Source organism: Cervus elaphus, chromosome 18 (genome assembly GCF_910594005.1).
Source record: "Cervus elaphus chromosome 18, mCerEla1.1, whole genome shotgun sequence".
Taxonomy (NCBI): Eukaryota; Metazoa; Chordata; class Mammalia; order Artiodactyla; family Cervidae; genus Cervus; species Cervus elaphus.
The window spans coordinates 83,920,246-83,940,429 of NC_057832.1; the positions used below are offsets into that span (position 1 = coordinate 83,920,246).

A 20,184-nucleotide genomic window follows, 5' to 3' on the forward strand; every position below is an offset into this window, starting at 1 on the left:
TTTCATATTTTAGTCATTTGTTTCTTTTCCTTTAGTCAGTGTAGCTAAAGGTTTGTTCATTCTGTTGCTTTTCAAAGAAACAACTTTGCTGACAATGCTTCTCTATTGTTTTCCTATTTGCTTGCTCTAATAGTTATTTCCTTCCTTCTGTGAACTCTGGATTTAGTTTTTTCTACTGCCTTCAGTGGTAGTTAGGTTGAGTGAGCTCCCTATCTGTAGACATTTATAGCTATAAATTTCCCTACTTAAACCACTTTGATTGCATATTAAATTTTGGTGTGTAGGGCTACCCTGGTGGCTCAGTGGTAAATAATCATCTGCCAATGCAGGAGACGACGGGTTAGATCCCACATACCACAGAGCAACTAAGCCCATGCCCCACAACTATTGAACCCATGTTCCAGAGCCCAGGAACCACAACCATTGAACCCACACACCACAGCTACTGAAGTCCAAGCACCCTAGAGCCCGTGCTCCACCAAACGAGAAGCCACAATAAAAAGCCTGCACACTGTACCAAAGAGTAGACCCCACTTGCCGCAGCTAGAGAGAAGCCCGTGCAGCAACAAGGACCCAGCACAGCCAAAATTAAATTTTTTTTGCTCACAAAATACAATTTGTGTAGTGTTTTATACTGTAATTCATTCGTGGTTTCTCCTGTGACCCTTCAGTTTTTGAAGTGTCCATTTCCACATATTTGAGTTTTCCAGCAGATAAGCGTCTTCTCTTCTGTTATCTACATTTCACTGTGGTCAGACTACATTCTTTGTATGATTTCAACTTTTTTTTATTGAGACTTGTTTCACAGTCTAACACGTGGTCTCTCCTGGAGAATGTTCCACATGCACTTAAAAATAACACGTATTCTGCTGCTGTCCAGTGAACGGTTCCGTTAGGCCTAGTTGGCTTTTTAAGTTGTGTATTTGGTATGTACATTGTGCTTAGTCACTCACTTGTGTCTGACTCTGTGACCCTTTGGACTGTAGCCCTCCAAGTTCCTCTGTCCATGGGATTCTTCAGGCTAGACTGGAGCGGGTTGCCATTTTCCTCCTCCAGGGGATCTTCCTGACCTAGGAATAGGACCTACATCTCCTGTCTTCAACATTGCAGGCACATTCTTTACCTGCTGAGCCATCAAGGACTTACTGGGATATACAATATATGAAGCATGTGAAGCTCATGAAACCACCGCTCCCCTTGAGGATGAGGACACCATTGATACTCTCCCTGGACATACCCATGCTGTTCTGATAGGAAGCACTGTGGCCAACACGTTGACCATCTTGCTTCCCTTCATCACTGCCTCATGTGTGTGAATCCATGAAATGTATATATTTGGTGTCATGTTTTACAGGAATGCAATCACATTTCATCAACTCCCACACCTTAATTTCATCCTGCTGTGTTTGAAAAGATGCTGCAGTGACATCGGAGCTGGGGGCCCTGATGGTGTGCAATTTCCCCTCAGACCCACTCCCTGCCCCCACGGGTAGAGTTTGAGTAGCTAGAAGCTATCTTGGCTCATCCCCACCTCCTGTTCTCCCCACTCCACCCAACATCCAGAATGTTACAGGCTGAGGGTGCAAAGGCCCACCAAGACCACAAGTTGGGACAACATTCCCAGCTGTGCCTAATGCCCTCCAGAACAGGTAGGAGCGTGCCCCCCCCCCTCCCTCCTAGGGGTGGGCTGTGCTGGGCCTGTCTCTGACCCTGTTGCCTACCTATCCTTGGGGTGGGCTTCTGGGCAAACCCTGGGGCTTGCCTCTTTGCCCCTTACAACCCTGGGGCCACTGTTCCTCCCGTAGCCTTTCTCTACTTCTGTTCCCTCAGGTAGAAACAAGGCTGCAGAGGCACACACCTGGGGTTTCAAAATGTCAGTGGGCAACCTGGAGCCGCCCCATCCTGGACACTGCCCCACATCCATTGGGGCCGGTCTCTGGCTGTGCTCCCCCCTCTCCCCGACAGGGCTCATAAGCCTTTTCTGCTGGACTGGAAGGCCCACGGGGCCACTTGGGCAATGAATGCACAGATGAACCAGTATGCAGCTGGTCAGGCACTCAGACCCTGCCCCTTTGCCCCACAGCTGGCTCCACGCCTGAGGCAAGCCCACACAGTGACGTGGTGGCAGATGTGTCTCCCAGCCCTGGTGACACTTCACAAATAGCTCTCTAGACAGAGCCAACTTGGAAAATTCCAGGGACAAGGAAATTTACCACGGGTTGCAAATAGCTGGTCCTTGCCTTGAGCAGGGAGCCCCGCCCATGTGTGGTAAGCAGGTGGAGCAGGAAGGAGGGACTTGCCAGGCCCACCACGAGGGAGTCCTTTAATAGAGACAGGCAGACAGGGGACACAACTCGGCCCTGCACCTAGAGTGTGGTGGCCCCTCCTCCCCCACCTGGCGTGGCCCCAGGGTGCACGTGGGAGGAGAGGTGGACTTAAAAAAACACTGTGGGACCAATTCTTCACTCTTACAGAAAAGGGGAACTTTGGGGGAACAGGCTGCTGGAGAATCTGCACATGGGGCCGAGTCTGAGCCCAAACGCCAGCAGGAGGGAGCCTGCTGCCTCCACCCCTCCCAGCCTGCACATGGGTGAGGACAGGAGCCCACGGAGACCCAACCTGCACAGAGGAATCAGCCACCCTACATCTATTAGTGTTTCTACACTATGTACACTGTTGTGCTTTAGAGCCCCCCACCCCCAGCCTCAGTCTGAAGCCACTACCATAGCAAGTTGGGCGAGACCAGGCCCCAGGACAGAGTAACCCACTCCTTGTTGGCCTAGGGCCAAACGGGTCATTGAAACAGAAAGGTCAACGGTGGACAAGATGCAGGCTGGTGGGAGCAGGCGGGGTGGGGGGCCTGGGTGAGGCTGGAGTTCAGGGGTGGTGGGTATGCATGAACCAGGCAGGGCTGGACAAGCATGGGCTGGCACAGATGGGGGCAGGGCTGGGCATCTCCTCAAAAACAGTTCTGCAGCTGCAAACTGGGCCAGTGAGAACCCTGCCCCAGGGCTCCCTTCCCAGCCAGTGCGGTGCGGCCTCCGGCAGCCAGGTGTCGGAGGCGGGTCCCAGCTCCAGGTGTACACGTGGGGAGGGCCGCTGGTGTCAGGTGGGGCTGGGCTGGAAAGAAGGGTGTGAGACATCGGTGGGCACGTCCCTGCCAGCCAGGTGGTTGACAGATAGGATCAATTGTTCTCGAAGAGAGAAAGCAGGTCATCGTTGCTGTTCGTGGGGAGGTCGGGCGGGCCCAGGTAGGACAGCAGCTCATCGGGGTTGGTCAGTTCTGGAAGCAGCTGGGGACAAAGCAAACCTGATAGCAGCTCTGGCCTGGGACCTGCCACAGCATCCCAACCGGGTCCCCAGGCCCAGCCGGGAAGTGGGGTGCCCCCCCGCCAGCCTCCAACACAGGCCAGCACCAGAAACCCTCAGCCTGCTCCTCACAGGGCCTCTTCCTGCCAAAGACTGCTCTGCAACCAGGAATCACTCGGGTTAAGCTGTCCAAGGACAACATGGGACACCCCGGCCCGTGAGGGGTCCTGAACACGAACAGCATGAATGCAGAAGGTGGTATTTTCTGCTTTGAGCTGTGCTTGCCACATTTTTTCACGTTGAACTTTGTATTCATTTATCAGGATGGAGGGACAATCACCTGTCTTTTATGCACTGGTTCTGGCTCGCACACCACCTGTGAGTCAGACAAGTCAAGTCAGACCCTAAGGCCGGTGTCATTGGCCACAAGCCAAGTCTTCTCGGGGACTCTGCATGTGCCACGTTGGCGCGCAGGTCCCGAGAACCAGGTGCCTGGACACAATCACCCCACAGCTACTCTGGACACCTGACAACAAAGATGCTGGCATCACCCAACCAGCTCTCCCCGAGTCTGGAAGTCATGGAGGAGTCACTGTCTTTCCTTCTATGAAGTGCACGGACCCTGGGGACAACAGATAAGCACCCCCGAGCCCCAGCTCCAAGTGCTCCCCAACACAGGGCCCAGTACTCACGTCCAGAGCCGGTTCCGGGGCCTCCCCTGCCCCAGACACAGGGTGCCCCATCATGCCTGTGGCAGCACTGAAGGCCAGCTCGCTGAGAGGCCCCGAGTTCACTGGGCCCAGAGCTGGCCGGGATGTTGGGGGAGGGTTTGGATGATGCAGCTGGGGCCCTGGGGGGCCTCCAAGGTTAGGGGCGTGCAGCCCCGGGGGCCCAGGGTTATGGGCTGGGTCCAGGTGACCTGCTGGTGCCATCTGAGGAAGGAGAGAACGACCTAGTAAAATGGCTCGAGGGCTCCCTGGGGGGACAGCTCCACAGCCCCTTGACTCGACACTGACCTGGCCTGGGAGGCAGGGGCCGGACTTCTCTGGCGTCAGGAGGTTGCTGGGAATGTCAGACTGATAGGAGACAGGCGGTGGCCCTGGGGTGAACTCAGTCAGGGTTGGGGTGCTGGGCGTGGTGGATGGGAAGGATTCGGGGAAGGTCCCGGGTCCCAGGAAGCTGGAACCTGAGAAAGGAGAGCCAGGTCCAGGTGAGGGCAGGGGGCTCATGCTGGCCGAGCCACGAGGGCAGACTGGCCACAGCACGGGCGGGACTCACTGCGCTCGCCCAGAGGATGTTGGCCTTTATGAAGTTGCTACTTGGGAAAGGGCATTTCTTCTCGCTGCTGCTGGGGGAAGTGGTCATGCACTGCCAGGAGGCTGTGAGGGGACAGGAATGGGACCCACCACGCCCAGACACTCCCACCCACAGGGCTGGATGCGGCTGGTCTGGAAGTGTGCCAACACAGACCTCTGTTCCAAACCTCTGGGCAGGTGGGTGCAGCCATAGCCCGGGCACCTCTGCCCATCCCCCACCACCCAGCTGGGCATCTGTAACCCCAAGTCCCCAACCAGGCCCCCAGGCTCGTGGCCCTCAGAGCAACGCGTTCACAGGTGGCAGACTGGTGGGAGAGGCTGGATCATCGCCCAGGGCCCTAATTTTCCAGGGCGAGTCCCCTGTACTCACCCTGGCTGGGGTAGTCGCCAGGGGCTGGGGCTGAGGGGGGCTGCAGGGGGGTGAAGGGTGTGGCACCCGGGCCCAGGGCGGCGATCATCTCCATCACGCTGGGCATGAGCATGTGGGCAGGGCTCACAGTGCGGCAGCGCTTCAGCACCGGCCCATCCGGCTCTTCCTTGACGTGCAAGTCAGGCTTCACCGGCACTGGCTTCCAGCTGCACGTGGGGTCGATGGTGATCTCCTCGTAGTCAGAGCTGGGCAGGGACAGCAGGTCTGGTTACCACCTGCCCCGCCGCCTCTCCTGGCCCTGCACTGTTTCTAGGCCAACCTTCCACTCAAATGCTCGTGGCTGCCCAGCACGCTCCACGTGCCTGTGGCATGCAGGTCGGACGTGGATTCCGTCCATGGCCTGGAGCTGAGCCCGCTCCATGCTGATTCAGCACGGGGTGTCTCCGCACCTGTCCCAGGGCTGCCCTCTGGGGCTGCAGGAAAGAAGACTTACTTCTGAATGTAAATGAGGATGCCCAGCATGTACTGGTCCACCTCGAGGCCCTCCAGCAACGCCGTCTTGCTGTAGAAAACCAAGGGGACACAGCTCAGACAGCTGGCCCGACCTCACCTGGGGCACGGACCCCGTCACATCTCTGCCCCCGGTGTGAGGTGACCCTGCATGAGGTCCCTGCCTAGAGCAGCACCATCCTCACATCTGGGGCAGGCACTTCTCAGTGCTGATGGAAGGAAATGACTGTTAACAGCCTGCGAGAACGTGCCACCCGCCCCCAGAGCCACGGGGACCGCTTCTGACACACTCACTTGCACACGGGGCACCTCCAGGTCCCTCGCTCACAGTTAAGCTGTAAATAGGACTCCAGGTCAAAGCACTGCAGAGAAAGGGGAGACAGTTACTCACACTGGGGCTAGAGGTAACCCAGCCATGCCCTGAGAGCCAGCCCTGCAGTTCTAGGGACGTGGGGCTTATTTACTGCATGTTGAGAAGGCGCATGTGCCAGGCTTTCACCGTGGCACCATCCTCACACACTTAAGAGACAGGATGCCTACGGAGCCCTCATGGGAATGACATGTGGCCAAAGCAAGAATTGGTCAACCGTGCTGATAGGGAACAACTTCCAGGACGTGGTGTGGAAGAAAAACATTATGTAGAGCGATGGGTATACTGCTTATGTAACCAAAGGTGGAGGCTGAGGGGAGAGTGCAGGTACGTGTCTACCCACAAAGTGTTTCTGCAGAAGGAACCTCAGGTGCTGCTCCTGGGGGCAAGGCAGGGAGCAGACTGTGCCCTGCATCCCCGACGCTGTTTGAAATGGGAGCCCCAGGACTTTCCTGGTGGTCCAGTAGCTAAGACCCGTGCTCCCAATGCAGGGGGCCTGGGTTTGATTCCCAGTCAGGGAACTAGACCTCACATGCTGCAACTAAGAGTTCACATGCCACAGCTAAAGATTCTGCCCATAGTAACTGAAAGATCCCATGTGCCGCAACAGACTGAAGATCTGCATGCCACAACTAAGACCCAGTGCAGCTAAATAAGTAAATAAAATAGTACATAAGTAAAATACAATGGAGCCCCAAGAGCCCAGTAAAATGGCTGTTATACTTAGGATAATATTAGAAGAAACAAAAGCCAAGCCTGAGGGAAGAGGGCAGGGGAGCCAGGCAGCCTGTCTACGGGCTGGCCTGCCCTGCCACCCACCAGCTGAGGTGCTCAGAGGCCACATTTGCCAAAAACAGTAAAACGGCAGCAAAAGCTTTGGGGTGACCACCCACCTGTATGTGGCGACAGTCGTGGCCCCGGGCAGGGAGCTGGATCCTGCGGAAGGTGATGGGGCACTTGAGGGCCACCTTGATGGCTGTCTGCTCCACCCCATCCTCTCCGTTGGGCCCTGGGGTGCCAGGAATGGTTCCGCTGCTGAAGTTCCGCTTTACTGACACCAACAGGGGAAAGCAAGTCGTGAGTGAGGGCTGCCAAGCGGGACTAGGCCACTGCTAGCTCAGCACCTCTGAGGGCCATTCTGGGACTGACCGCTCCCCCGGCATGGAGCCCCCGACCCCGAGGAGACAGCCGTGTCTAACATGGGGACGTGCCAGGCGTGGCAGCGGCCCCAGCAGAGCTGGGGAGCGCGAGGGCCACTCACTCTTGGTGATGCAGTGCTCGGCGGGCAGGAGGCGCTTCTTGAGGAGGCCCTGTAGCACGGAGCGGACGGATGGCCGATGCACCAGCTGCAGCACGAAGAGGTGAGACTGCAGCGGGAGGATGTGGTCAGCGGGGGGCGGCGCGGGGAGGCTCTGTGCTGGCCCACCCTCCTCTCACGGCCAATGCACAGGTGGGCTACTGCCACGCCTCCCCAGGGAGTCAGGAGCCCACACCCAAACCTATTGGTAAAGCTCACTGTGTGTCTGAACCAGTGTTCAACCACGGCCTCTCTGTTGAAACACAATTATTCGAGAGGCCCCTGAGTGCACCCTGCCTACAGCATCCACTGGTATCTTATGCTGGGTCCACGTGATAACATCCCAGGCCCACAAGGCTGCATTAGGATTGCCTTGCCTCTGCTCCCTCCCACCTAAGCTGATCAGAGCTGTGCATCTAAGTGCCTCTTCTAGTGCTGGATCTGGAGCTGCCAGAACCCAGATGACTCCTTAACAAGGATTCAGGGTCAGCTGGGACTCGGGACTTTGTGAGCTTCTTCCAGGAAACAGGCAAGCTTAGCTTGCTTCTCTTACATAATTAACATTTGATGCTTACATGAGCATCAAATCTAGTTACTGAACCTAACTGGAAAGCTGCCAGGACATTTTTAACTGAGACCCTTTTCTCTAAGGCCCATCACGGGAAGGAGGAGAGCCACTGCCATCTTCTTCAGTGATGATGGCCCTGCCCTGCCCTGCTACGGGCACTCACGCAGCAGCAGGCGGTGACGGTGATTTGGATGGTGTTGCGGCCCGGCTGGCACACGTGCTTCAGGTAGAGGGGCTTGTGGGAGGTCTTGTTGTCGCCGCGCTCGATGGTGAGTGGGGTGGCGTTGACACTGACCTGCACCGAGGCTGGCCAGTTGGTGTTCATCTGCCGGTCCTCGTGGTGGTAGCACTTGAACTGCAGCTCCAAGTCAGGCCTGCATGGGGAGGACGGACGCTGAGAGTCAGGGGGCGGCGGGTGGGGCCGCAAGCCATGGGGCAGGCGTCCGCTCACCTCAGCATCAGGGTCTTGTAGACGGAGTCTCGGAGCTGGAAAGCATGGTTGCTCACCGCCAGGTTGTGCTGCAGGCGGAAGGGCTCCAGGACCACCCCATCCCGCACGGGGAAGGTCAGCCGCAGCTCGTCACAGGGGCCACTGCCTGGAAGCAGGCCACGCAGGTGTGAGCAGGCCACCAGCCCTGGATAGCCACCAGGCCAGGCAGCCTGCCCCTGCCCCCATCGTGGGGCCCATGGTGGAGAGGAGTGTGGCCCCTCCTCCCCTTTCATGGGGCTGGGCCTTAGGACAGCATCTCTCCTAGGACTCTGGGCTCGGCCTTCACCTCCAACAGAAACAGGATCTTGGTGACCCGCCATTCTTCCCTGCCTGAGTCGCCTGGCCCAATGATCCCTGCATCATGACTCTCAGAGAACACGCTCCCCACCCAAAACGGTGGCGCTTTTGGTGCTTTCAGAGGGAGCAGGAGGCAGAAGAGGTGTGAACGGGCCACCTGCTACCACCCCAGTGCTCAAGTCAGGGTTTTAAGACCCCAGCTGCTGCTGCTGCTGCAGTGGTCTCCCAGATATCAGAAGTGGGCTTCTGGGGGCCCACACATACCCTGGAACCATACCCAAAACTTTGGGTGCATGGTTATTTTTCTAGAGAGGTGATCTACACCTCGAATAGATTTGCAAAGAGCTCCATTAATAGAAAATAAAGGTGAAGCCCTCCCCTCACCCCCCAAGTTCCCTGCAGGACTCTCCAGAGCCCTTGCCCACCAGTCCTGAGAGCAGACCTCACTCACCAGGTGGCGATGGGTGCAAGTTGCTCACACTGGGTTTGAGGTCAGGCAGGAAGGGAGACTTGACCTCCTGACTGGTAGACATGTAGGGGATGCTGCTGCCGGGGGTCATGGGTGGCGTGGGGCTCCCGGGCAGTGGGGAGCTGGGGTAGCCAGGGATGGAACGAGCAGGCTGTGGCGTGGAACAAACAGTGGAGGTGGACTGGTGAGGGGGTGCTTGTTCCTGGAGCACCTGCTGGGAACGGTCAGGCCAGGGATGGGCAGGGGGCAGCCCCAGGGGCGCTTGGCTGGGCCTCCACATGCCCTCCTGCCTGAGTGCCCTCTCTCCCCGCACCCACCCCGTGGGCCTCCCGCCCGCTTGCCCATCTGACCATACCCCGCTCAGGCCAGGCTGGCTGTAGCTGATGCTGCCCCCGTTGAAGCTGGCACCCTGCCCGTTGAACTGCTCTGCAGGCTGCAGGAGAGAAAACCCCATGTGTGTGGGGCTGCCGCCTGCCTCCGAGCAGGGCCTGGAACTGACCCCAGGAGAGGCCTGGGGACAAGGGAGCTCGGCACATGCATGGGTGGGTGTTGGTCTTTTTTCTTTATACACTTTTTGGGTTCCCCAATAACCTACAGGGAGCACACACAGATTTCATAATTTACAGAATTACCACTACAGAAAAAGAGCTGACCCCACACATCAGAGGGATTTACAGGGAAGCCACAGAGGCTGAAAGGACATAGGTACTCACATCTCCTCGCCCTTCTCCAGCAGCATCTCTACCACTCAGGCCCCTCCTGACCCCTCTGGCCTGTCCCCTTGCTGGGCTACTTGGCAGCAAGCAGAGGAAATGGGGACACTTCTCCCTAAAGTGGCTTGGTACCTGCCTGACAATCCCTATGCCATACCTCTCACAGAGGCTCCTTTCACACCTGCATGCCTGTCCTGGGAGCTGCCCTACACTAGTCGGGACCCCTGTGAAGCTCGTGGCTGCCTGTCACCTGAGCACTCCAGGGCCCACTCCCCAGCCGGCCCTGGCTGCCTCAAGGTCTGTCTATGTCCCACAAAGCTGGGCGCAGGGCCAGCAGGGGCCGCAGAGGCCGGGTGGAGCCGGCCCTACCTTGAAGTGTGGTCCCGCAGGGCTGGCGGTGGACAGGGATGGGCTTGTGCCCTGCTGCAGGGGCAGCCTGTGCCCGGGGTAGGAGGATGGGGCAGGGGGCTGCCCGGGGCCAGGCGCATACTGGGTGGCACCAGGCGTATACTGGCCTCCTGGCAGGTACTGCTGCCCAGGGTACACCTGAGGAAGGAAAGAGGCAAAAGGCCCAGAAGAAGAGGTGTCGGGGAAGCCGGTTCCCACAAAGGGACGGTAGAGTCCCTCATCAGGTATGGCCAGTTCTCTCACATCCAACGACTCTGATGGCCCTCGTGAGGAGGGAAGCCTGGCTACTCACCTCGCCCGAGTAGGCTCTCTTGACACCCTGTCGGGGCAGCGGCTGGGCCTGGGGGGGGCCCGGGTACCCTTGCTGGGGCAGGCGCTGCCCTGAATAGAGGGGCGCCATGCCCGCTGCCCGGGTGGGGTTCATGCCCATGGGGCTCATGCTGGAGGGGCCCATCAGCCCTCCCACGCTGGCCGGGTTCATGCTGCTGGGCACGCTGGGCCCTCGGGGACCACTGTGCTGCAAGAACTGGCTGTTAAAAGACTGTCCAGCCCCCATCTGGGAAAAGAAGACAAGAACCATCCAGACCTTACCCACCAGTGTGGGTGTCACCCCCAAGCCCACCCCTTGCAAGCAGGCTGTCCCCAGCCCGGGACCTCTCCCCTCAGCTTCCCACTCCCTTCCTGTCTCATCTCCATCAGCCCTGAAACATGGCCTGCATGTCCCCAAGTCCTCCACCCTGGTTTCCTGACAGGCCCCCGTCTTCCGGGCCAGCACACATGGGCCACACAGGAGGAGCTGCGGGGCCTCACCGCTCCGTACTGGCTCAGCTCCTGGCTCTGCTTCTCCTGGAGGGCGGCCACGGTGGCCGTGGCCGTGGCGGTGGCCGTGGCGGCGGCAGCAGCCACTGCAGCAGCTGCTGCTGCTTGAGTGAAGTCAGTGGATGGCCGTGCTGAGTGTGAGGGGAGGCCCAGGCCCCCCGGCCCCCCTGGGCCGCCCGCATACCTGCAAGAAACAGAAGGCTCAGCTCAGAGGCGCTTCCCTGGCCTCTGCTGGGGGGGGCACACGGCACCTATGGGGAGCCCCATTCTTTCCCAGACACCCCATCATTATCTCAGGAGCTGGCAGGAGCAGCAAAGTCACAATAATTCCCGATCACACAGTTCCCTGGTGCCCACCAAGTAAGAAGCATCGCCCCCCCAGAGGGCTCCTGGCACACCTGCCAGGGGAGGAGGGTCCTGCTTACCCGGTAGTGAAGCCAGGGCCCCCGGGGTAGCCCCCGCGGCCATACACCCCTTGCGGCACGTAGCCCTTGTTGGCACCACCCTCACCGAACGCCTGCTGTCCAAGGCACTGTGGGGAGCTCAGGGCAGAGCTGCCGCCTGCCATGCCGGGCATCACGGAGCTGCCGGGGGGGCTCCCTGCAGGGCCCATGGGGTTCCCCAAAACCTACAAGGAACCGAGAATCACTAAAGGAGACCATGCAAACAACCTGCTTCGTGCAGTGGTTCTAAAGTGCTGGAGAGAAGAGGCCTGGCAGGTGAGGAGGTGGAGGTGGGGGCAGAGGGGAGGGGTGGTCCAGAGGGGTGGTGGGAGTGGTGGGGAGCTGCGCACAGGTTGGGGTGTGGAGGCCAGGCAAAGACAGGAGGAGAGGATCCCATGCCATGCGTGGAAGAACTGGTTTCAGAGGACGTGGGAGACCCAGGAAGCCCTGGCTCCACGCCTCCAAGACCTGAGCTGGGCGCTGACGCCTCCCAGGGTGGGGCCAGGGCTGGGCTCACCTGGCTCTGTGCTGCGTTGCCGACTCCCCACACGGTTGTGACCACAGACAGCGATCCTGCTGGCTGAGTGGCACTCTGTTGCCAAGGCACTGCCTCATATGCGAATGGACCATCACTGCACAGAGAGGCACAGGTGGGGAGCCTGGGTCAGGAGGCCTCAGGTGCTGAGAACCCCACTGGGCAGGATCCGAAGGCTGAGAGCAGTGGGGTCCCGCTCCACCACCACCCTCCCACGTTCGGAGGCCTGAGAGGGGAGGGCAGCCGGAGCCCCCACTCACCTGTGTGGTGCGGGGGGCAGGGCAGGTTTCATGGGGTTCATGGGGTTCATTGGCTTGGGAACAGCCTGAAGGCCAGGTCTGCAGGAGGCAGGAAGCAGCCCGCACCGGTGCTCACGTGAGACTCGGCTGCTCTGGCTATGGGGACAAGGGGGACGGAAGTGCATGGAGACGCAGCTAGGAGTACCAAGCCCCGTCCTGCCTCTGCTCTCAAGGATGGAGGGTGACAGGGGACCTGGGGGCCCACTCGGGGTGGGGTGGGGTGGTCAGGCCACCCTGGCATTGGCCCGACCTTACACTGCCCACCCTGGCAAACCTCTGCTCACCACACCCCCTTACATCTAGCTCAGAAGCCAGCATTAGCCCTTGCTGGTCAGGCCCTGCCACCAAGCACTCCTGGGATACCTTTGGAAGATGGAAGAAGGCTTTCTGATCCTCAAAACCTTCCACATTCCCCCTCCCTATTTGAAGGCATAGATACATATAGAAGCCAGGGAGTATTCAGGACCCAACTGCCAGAATCCACCCCAGCCCCTCTCCTCCAACCACACACAAGGCCCCCGGGTGGAAGGCAAGGCCAGAAGCACATAGGGGGCCACCAGGAGGCACTACCCCGCCCCATGGTGGGCAGGCCCTCCAGATGCCAGAGTCACAGGGTCAGCTATCCTCCAGCCAGATTAGGGGGTGGGGGTGTGTGTGTGGGTTGCCTGCTGGAACTCAGTGTGGGGTCAGCAGCTCATCCTTGGCTGGCAGCCCCCCACCCCACGGCAGCAGAAGGGTGACACGTGCCTACTCCCTCGTTCTGAGGCCAAGGGGGCTGCCCGGGGCAGACCTGACCCCTACAGGTTGCCTGACGTCCAGGGTGATGATGCAACAAGGCAGGGAGGCACACACAGTGCAGTGGGCAGAGGGCTGGGGGCGACCCAATGGGGACACAGCAGCAGGGGCCAGCGGACACTCATGGAGCTTGTGTGCCAACGCTGGAAAGGGGGGATGCTTCCTCCCACCGTGTGGGGCCCGCTCTCTTCCACTTAGCACCTCAGAAAACCAGCGAGGCAGTGGCTGGCTTCTCCTTCAGGCTGCCAACGCCTTCAGACACCCCCGCAAGCAAACCCTTCACCTACCAGGCCGAGGGCCCTTGCTGGCACTCCAGGGCCACTTTCCACACACACCTCCACTTAGCCTAACCACAGTGGCCATGGTTCTCAGGAGGTCTCAGGGGAAGCCCCACTTGACCTGTGTCAAGATTCCATCCTAGAGCACCACTGCCTTTTAGGGGCTTCAAGGCCACACACACACACAGCCTGGGGAAGCATTTCAAGGCCACACACACACACAACCTGGGGAAGCTAACTTGCAGAGGTTCAGTCTTGCCTCCTCAGAACTCAGAGTGCCTCCCTCTGGCTCAGGAGCAGAGGGCAGCCCTGGGACTCACTCAAACCCAGAGCTCACACTCCATCTGGACCTCACGGACAGGGCAGCCCCAGGGAGGCAGGGTTACGATCATGTCCTCTGCAAACACAGTTCTGAAGGCACATGGAGCGGGGGCTCCTCCATAGTCCCTCCACAGGACCCCAGAGCAGGTCAAGGGGACAGTGGGACTGTGGCTTGGGCCCCAGGCCTCTCACAGAGCACTGGGGTAAGCAGATCCCAGAACTGGAGCCAGGGCTGGGAGGAGAGGTGATAGATTAGAAAAGCAGAGGAAGGAGGCATCTGGTGGGCTTGTCCACCTCACACCTGGCCCTGCTCCCCTTCCCTATGCTCCTCCCCAGAGGAGTCAAGCTCCAGACCACGTGACAACCAGGAAGCAGAGGCCAAAAAAGCAAGGGGCTGGTGACTCCAGAAGTCTCAGGGGTCACTGGACTCAGGCCTATGAGCCAGAATCACCCAGCCAGGCAAGGGAAGGCTGGTTGTCCCCAGTGGGGACAACCACCAGGATGGTAACACTGCAATGAGGGATGAGGGGCGCTGCCAACAGATAGAAACTCTCCCCAGACCTGCTGAGTGGGGCCTGGAGCAATATACAGGGTTTTCAGGACTTAGAACATAGACAGGCTACTCTAGACTGTGGGGTTGGCAGGGGGATTGACTCAGAGGTCAATAGAACAAACGAGACAACTCAATAGAGACCCACACAAACATGCCCAATGGAAATAGTTTTTGACAAAGGTGCACAAAGGAGGAAAGACAGTATTTTCAACAAATGGTGCCGGACCTATTGGACATGCAAAAGCAGAAGACAAACAGACAAAAAAACCCCTAAACTTCACATCTTAGAGATTAACTCAAAGTGGGTCATAGATTTTAAATATACAGCACAAAGTCAGAAGAACTTTCTTAGATCTGACACCAAAAGCATGATTCATAAAAGGAAAAACTGAAAATTTCTGTTCTGTGAAAGACCCCACAAAGAGGATGAAAAGACAAATTACAGACTGGAAGAGATATCTGCAAGCTACGTATCTGACAAAGGACAAGTATCTAGAATAAATAAAGAACTCTCAAAATGCAAAAGTTAAAAAAAAATTAAAAGACAGGCAAAAGATATGGAGACATTTCACCAAAGAGGATGTACAGATGGCAAATAAACATCCGAAAAGAGGTTCACCATCACCGGCCATCAGAGAAATGCAAATTAAAACCACACTGAGGTGTCACTACACACTTACCACGATGGCTAAAATAAAAAACAGTGGGATTTCCCTGGTGGTTCAGGGGCTGAGACTCTGCATTGCCAATGTAGGGGGCCTGGGTTGGATCCCTGGTCAGGGAACTAGATCCCACGTGCTGCAAAGATCCCACATGCCACAACTAAGACCTGGCACAGCCAACAACAAAAAAAGTGACACCATCAAATGCTGGCTGGGAGAAGTTGGGTCTCTCAAGCATGGTTGGTGGGAATATAGAATGGTACAGCCACTCTGAAAAATGATTTGGTAGTTTCTTATAAAACTAAGCATGCAGCTACTAGACAACCAGGGCTTCCCTGGTAGCTCAGATGGTAAAGAATCCTCCTGCAATGAAGGAGACTTGGGTTTGACCCCTGGGTTGGGAAGATCCTCTGGAGGAAGGCACGGCAACCAGTATTCTTGCCTGGAGAATCCCCATGGACAGAGAAACCTGGTGGGCTACAGTCAATGGGGTCGCAAAGAGTCGGACACAACTGAGCGACTAAACACGCAACACACTATATAACCTAGCAACTGTATTCCTGAACATTTATCTCAGAGGAGTGTAAACTTAGGTTCACGCAAAATATTCACACACAAAAAATGTGAATATTTATAGCAGTTTTATTCCTAACAGCCAAAGCATGGAAACGCAGTATCCTTCAATGGTGGAGAGTTAACCAACTGTGAGCCCGGAGGCATAAAAAGGTAGGGCTACTGATACAGGCACCAACCTGCAGGAATCTCCAGAGAACCATGCTGTGTGGAAAAAGCCAGTCCCCAAAGGTTACACATTGTATGATTCCCTTTACATAACATCCTTGAAATGACGGAATTACACAAATGGAGAGCACACAGGTGGCGGCCAGGGGTTAAACGTGGGGAGGAGGGAAGGGAAGCAAGTGGGAATACAGAAGGTGGGCATGGAATATCTGTATCAACTGCATTGATGGAGTTGTACCCTCCTGCGATGTTGTGCTACACTTTTACAAGATGTTACCACTAGGGAAACCCAGTAAAAGATACAGAGCTCTCTGTGTTATTTCTTGTAATGTCTTAAGAGTCTATAATTCTCTCAAACTACAAATTTATTTAATGTACAACCACCGCCAGCTCTCTCTCCCCACAGAGATGCCCAGGGCCATCATTTCCCACACTAAAGCTGGCTGGATTGGCCAGGCCCACTTTGCTGTCCCAAAGGGAAGAGCAGGAGGAAGACAGGGCCCTCTGGCCTAGGTCAGAGTCCCAGGGCAGGCTGTATTAGTTCACAACTGCAGCTTCTCCAACGGCAGCTCACCAGAACTCAGCCCCACTTTGAGTTCAGAGGGTGGAGTGAAGCCCAAGACTTGCATTTCCAGTAAGTTTGCAGGTGCTGCTGCTGGTACCACAGTTTGAAAGCCCCGGAGAGCTGGGGAGGAGAGGGGACAGGGCAGGTGCAGGGCGGGGGCCCCTGTGGAGGCTGCTGGTCTGGGGCCCAGGGCAGCTTCCTACATCACGTGAGTCTGGGGAATTCCACCCCCATGACTTCTCTGCTGTGGACAAGACCACAGACATTTCCAGTTCCCCCCACCCCCGAGCTTACTGAGCGGGGGCAGTGACTTCCTGCCAAGCTCCTGAACCAAGTCGGCTCTCTTCCCTGACAAGCCACAAACTCTCCAGGTTGGGGACTGGGGGACCCTCTGCTCCTGACAAAGGGAGAGAGATGTGGTGTGAGTGCAGACCCTCCTCCCGACTCCTGGCCATCAGAGGAAGAGTTAAGAAGGAGCCTGGGTGTTTGCAGGGCCAGGGCCAGCCTCTGGTGGCTTCCTGCAGGCGGGGGGCTTTCCCTGCACATCAACTCTCACTGGAAGCCAGGACCTTGGCAGAAAGCCCTGGCGTGATGTCAGTCTAGAAGGCCACATGGCTTTCTGGGGGTCAGATCACATTTTCCTCCAGTAAAAGAGCTACAGGCAACTCACTCCTCACACTCCCCTTTCCCAGGACCTCAGAGTATCTGCACTGCTGTCTCCAAAGGCAGATGTTACCTTGGGTCGACCTCTTCTGCCCCAACTCCATGCTCCTTGCCTAGGCACCCAGCAGGAGCACACCTGGCGACCACCCAACAGACCCCAGGAGGGCAGTGCCAACACAGTCATAGAGCAGGGACTCGCTGCCTCCTCCAGCACAGGGAATCCACAGTTCCCGGTGACCGGCCCCAAGCAGAGGAACACTGGAGTCAAACAGGCTCAGAGAAGGAAAACTAACAACTCAAGCGTCCCAGGACATAAAAGTGGGGGCTCACATGCTCAAGTGGCTGAAGTCCTGCCACTCAACTTGGAAGGCCACACACTGACTGGCTGAAGTGTTCAGAGTTCATCCAAGATGCCGGGGAAGGAGCATTGCTCAATGGCCCAGGTGTGGGAAATTCCAGAGAACAGCTGGAGGGCTGCCCTGCCCTGAGCCTCAGTTTACAACGTGGAAAATGGGTACATGGTGGCCACCCTAGGACCAAGAGAGGGGAGGAGACATGACCACCTTTAAATCATCAGCCCCGGCTCCCATCCTGAATCCAAGGGCTAGCAGACACTCCATGGGGAGGCCTGGCTGCCTCTGGAGATCAATCCTATGATTAGGAGTCCTCCCAAGGTATATCCTACCAGTCCTTCTGAATCTGTCATTCATTATCTCACCTTTCTTTTTCCAGCCAGGAACCACCCTCTGGGTGTGACAAGTCCCCAAGGCCAGTACTCACCGGGTCAGGTTAAGAATTCTTCACCTAACCTGTTACCTCTATCTAGCTTCTTCAAGGGAAGCCCTCTGCTCTGGTTCTAGTGTGACAGGATTTGGTGGGTGAATCTGTGATCGCCCTATCAACTGTCTTACAGATCGAGTCACATGTTCTGTGTATTTCCCTGTGAAATCTTCTGAGATAACACAAATGACTCAAATACATCACCATGGATATTCCGCAACTATCGGGAAGAGAGTATGGGGAACATGATGTAGGGAAGCAGGTCTAGGGGAGGCAAGGAAGGTTCGGAGGAGCAGGGTAGAGAAGCAGGGTTGGGGGGGACAGGGCAGCGGGGAGCAGATGGGGGAGGCTAGGGTAGGACACTCCTGGAAGGGAGGGCAGGACACGGTCCCGCCTGAGCTTCAATATGTCCTGTTGGGAAAACGGTATTTCCACCAAAATTTCGGCTGGGGGCTGAAAAGTCAGGGTCGCCAGCCCCAAAGCATACCTTCGCGGGTCTCACATCGCGTGCCAATGGCACGCACGGCCCGGAGGGGCCCGAAAGGTGAGCCTTCAGGCCACAGCGCAGAAAGGAGGGAGCGAGGCCAGTTTGGGTGAGGGCCCGTGTGAGGCTCCAGCCCAGACACCTCGGGCGTTTGGACGGATTCCGGCCAGCCCCAACAAAGGCTCAGGTGAGGGGTCGCCTCGGCGCGCAGCGGGCCAGTCGGCCCAGGACCACGACGCACGCGCCGCAGGTGCGGCAGGTGGGCGGCAGGGCCGTCTCCAGCCCCGCCGGGGCCCCGCCGAGGCGCTGCAGCGCCGGGCCCGGAGACGCCGCACCTGCCGCCTCCCGCACCTGCCGCCCCAGCCGCCCGCACCTGCCTGCCCGGTCCGCTCACCTCCTAGCCGCCCGGCCCGGCCCTTCGCCGCCGCGGCCCCCGGTCCGCGCTGCTCCATGCGCTCAGCCCGCCCTCAGCGCCGCCCGCCGCCCCGGGGCTGCCGCCGCCCGCGCCATCGCGCCGCCGCCCGCTCCGAGGGCACAATGGAGCCGCCGAGTCGCTCATGCATATGCATGACGCCGCGCGCCGACCCCGCCCCCAGGCCAGAGCAGTGGAGCCCCGAGCTAGCGTTCAGGCGCGGGTGGCCGCGGGTCTGCGCAAGCTAGGGCGGCTGGCCGGCCAAGAGCGGGGCGGGAAGGGAGGACGGGTTAGGGATGACCTACGCTCCCCGCCCCTTCCACACCTTTCCAGGCGCAGCGTCTGCGGAGTCACCAGCGCTTGCTCTCCGCTCTCTGCCCGGGCGGAGCAGAGGAGGCGGGGCCTGAAAGAGGGCGGATCCAGGAGGAGGGGTGGAACCGGGCGGGCTGGAGGCGGGGCCTGGAAGAGGGCGGAGTCTTGGCAGAGGCGGGGTCTGCGGAGGTGACCCGGTGTCAATGGGCCACTTTTGGGATGTGTCTCTCCTAAAAGTGACACTTTGTACTCATTAAACAATTGATCCCCATCCTCCTCCCACCCACCATTCTACTTTCTGTCTCTGAACCTGACTACTCTAGGGACCTGATAGAAGTGGAATCTTACAGTATTTGTTCATTTGTGATTGATGTCTTGAAAGTCTCTCAGTCATGTCAGTCATGTCCAACTGTGACCCCATACTACCTAAGCCAGAATATTATAGTGGGTAGCCTTTCCCTTCTCCAGGGGATCTTGCCAACCCAGGGATCGAACACAGGTCTCTTGTACTGCTGAGCCAAAAGGGAAGTCCAAGAATACTGGAGTGGATAGCCTATCCCTTGGACAGCAAGGTAATCAAACCAGTCAATCCTAAAGGAAATCAGTTCTGAATATTCATTGGAGGGACTGATGCTGAAGCTGAAGCTCCAATACTCTGGCCACCTGATGTGAAGAACTGACTCATGGAAAAGACCCTGATGCTGGGAAAGATTGAAGGCAGGAGGAGAAGGGGATGATAGAGGATGAGATGGTTGGATGGCATCCCTGACTCGATGGACATGAGTTTGAGCACGCTCTGGGAGTTGGTGATGGACAGGGAGGCCTGGCATGCTGCAGTGCATGGGGTCGCAAAGAGTTGGACACGACTGAGCAACTCAGCTGAACTGAACATCTTGAAGGTTCATTCACTTTGCATAATTGCATAATATGTTCAGCTTGCATAATTCTCTCCTTTTAAAGGCTGAACAGTATTTCATTGTGTGTATACACATTTTGTTTATCCATTCCTCCATTGTTGGATGCCTCATAATTAACTTCTAATAATGCTGAAATTTCTTCCCTCAAGGCTACCTGAACTCTATATCTTTTGAGAACCATTACTTCATTGAGCAAATATGGTGGCCTGCTCTGCTCAGACACTGGTCTGGGCTCTGAACACCCCAGTGACCATGATAGTAACTTCTCTCCTCCCTGCTCCCACTTGAAGAGACAAAAAGAAGGAAATGACTCACCAGGTAACAATCTGTCCATCAATGTGAGGATTAGGAGGAAAAATAAAAGAAAACATGCCCAGTTCTTTTCTTTTTAAAAAATATTTATTTGACTGTGCTGGGTCTCAGCTGAGGCACAAGGAGTCTTCCATCTTTGTTGTGAAATGCAGGATCTTTACTTGCAGCATATGAAC

General features: G+C 57.2%; 1 protein-coding gene across 5 annotated transcripts; it reads right to left on the reverse strand.

Annotated features, from left to right (window-relative positions):
• Window positions 1-765: 765 nt before the first annotated feature.
• ZMIZ2 (zinc finger MIZ-type containing 2) lies at window positions 766-18,885 on the reverse strand. 5 transcript variants are annotated; one of them, XM_043872561.1, is made up of 21 exons: window positions 18,450-18,642; window positions 17,122-17,321; window positions 12,175-12,309; window positions 11,897-12,011; window positions 11,362-11,564; window positions 10,928-11,120; window positions 10,410-10,673; window positions 10,079-10,255; window positions 9,352-9,429; window positions 8,979-9,147; window positions 8,192-8,336; window positions 7,904-8,114; window positions 7,137-7,242; window positions 6,769-6,926; window positions 5,800-5,867; window positions 5,489-5,557; window positions 4,996-5,240; window positions 4,326-4,495; window positions 4,002-4,241; window positions 3,650-3,685; window positions 766-3,293 (listed from the first exon to the last, which is right to left on the reverse strand). In XM_043872561.1, the coding sequence occupies exons 3-21, from the start codon at window positions 12,222-12,224 to the stop codon at window positions 3,186-3,188; spliced, it is 2,805 nt and encodes a 934-aa protein (XP_043728496.1). In that variant the 5' UTR covers window positions 12,225-12,309; window positions 17,122-17,321; window positions 18,450-18,642; the 3' UTR covers window positions 766-3,185. The 5 variants fall into 5 exon arrangements, with proteins under 5 accessions (XP_043728496.1, XP_043728497.1, XP_043728495.1 ...); XM_043872562.1 differs by lacking the exons at window positions 17,122-17,321; window positions 18,450-18,642 and adding an exon at window positions 18,793-18,885; XM_043872560.1 differs by lacking the exon at window positions 17,122-17,321 and having other exon boundaries at window positions 18,450-18,640.
• Window positions 18,886-20,184: the final 1,299 nt, after the last annotated feature.

Coding starts and splice junctions, on each gene's coding strand:
- ZMIZ2 (XM_043872562.1), bottom strand. CDS start 12,224: ATGAACCCCATGAACCCCATGAAACCTGCCCTGCCCCCCGCACCACAC. Junction 9,148..9,351: donor GCCAGCCTGGCCTGAGCGGG/GTATGGTCAGAT, acceptor TCCACGCCACAG/CCTGCTCGTTCCATCCCTGG. Junction 5,558..5,799: donor TGGAGGTGCCCCGTGTGCAA/GTGAGTGTGTCA, acceptor GGTTTTCTACAG/CAAGACGGCGTTGCTGGAGG.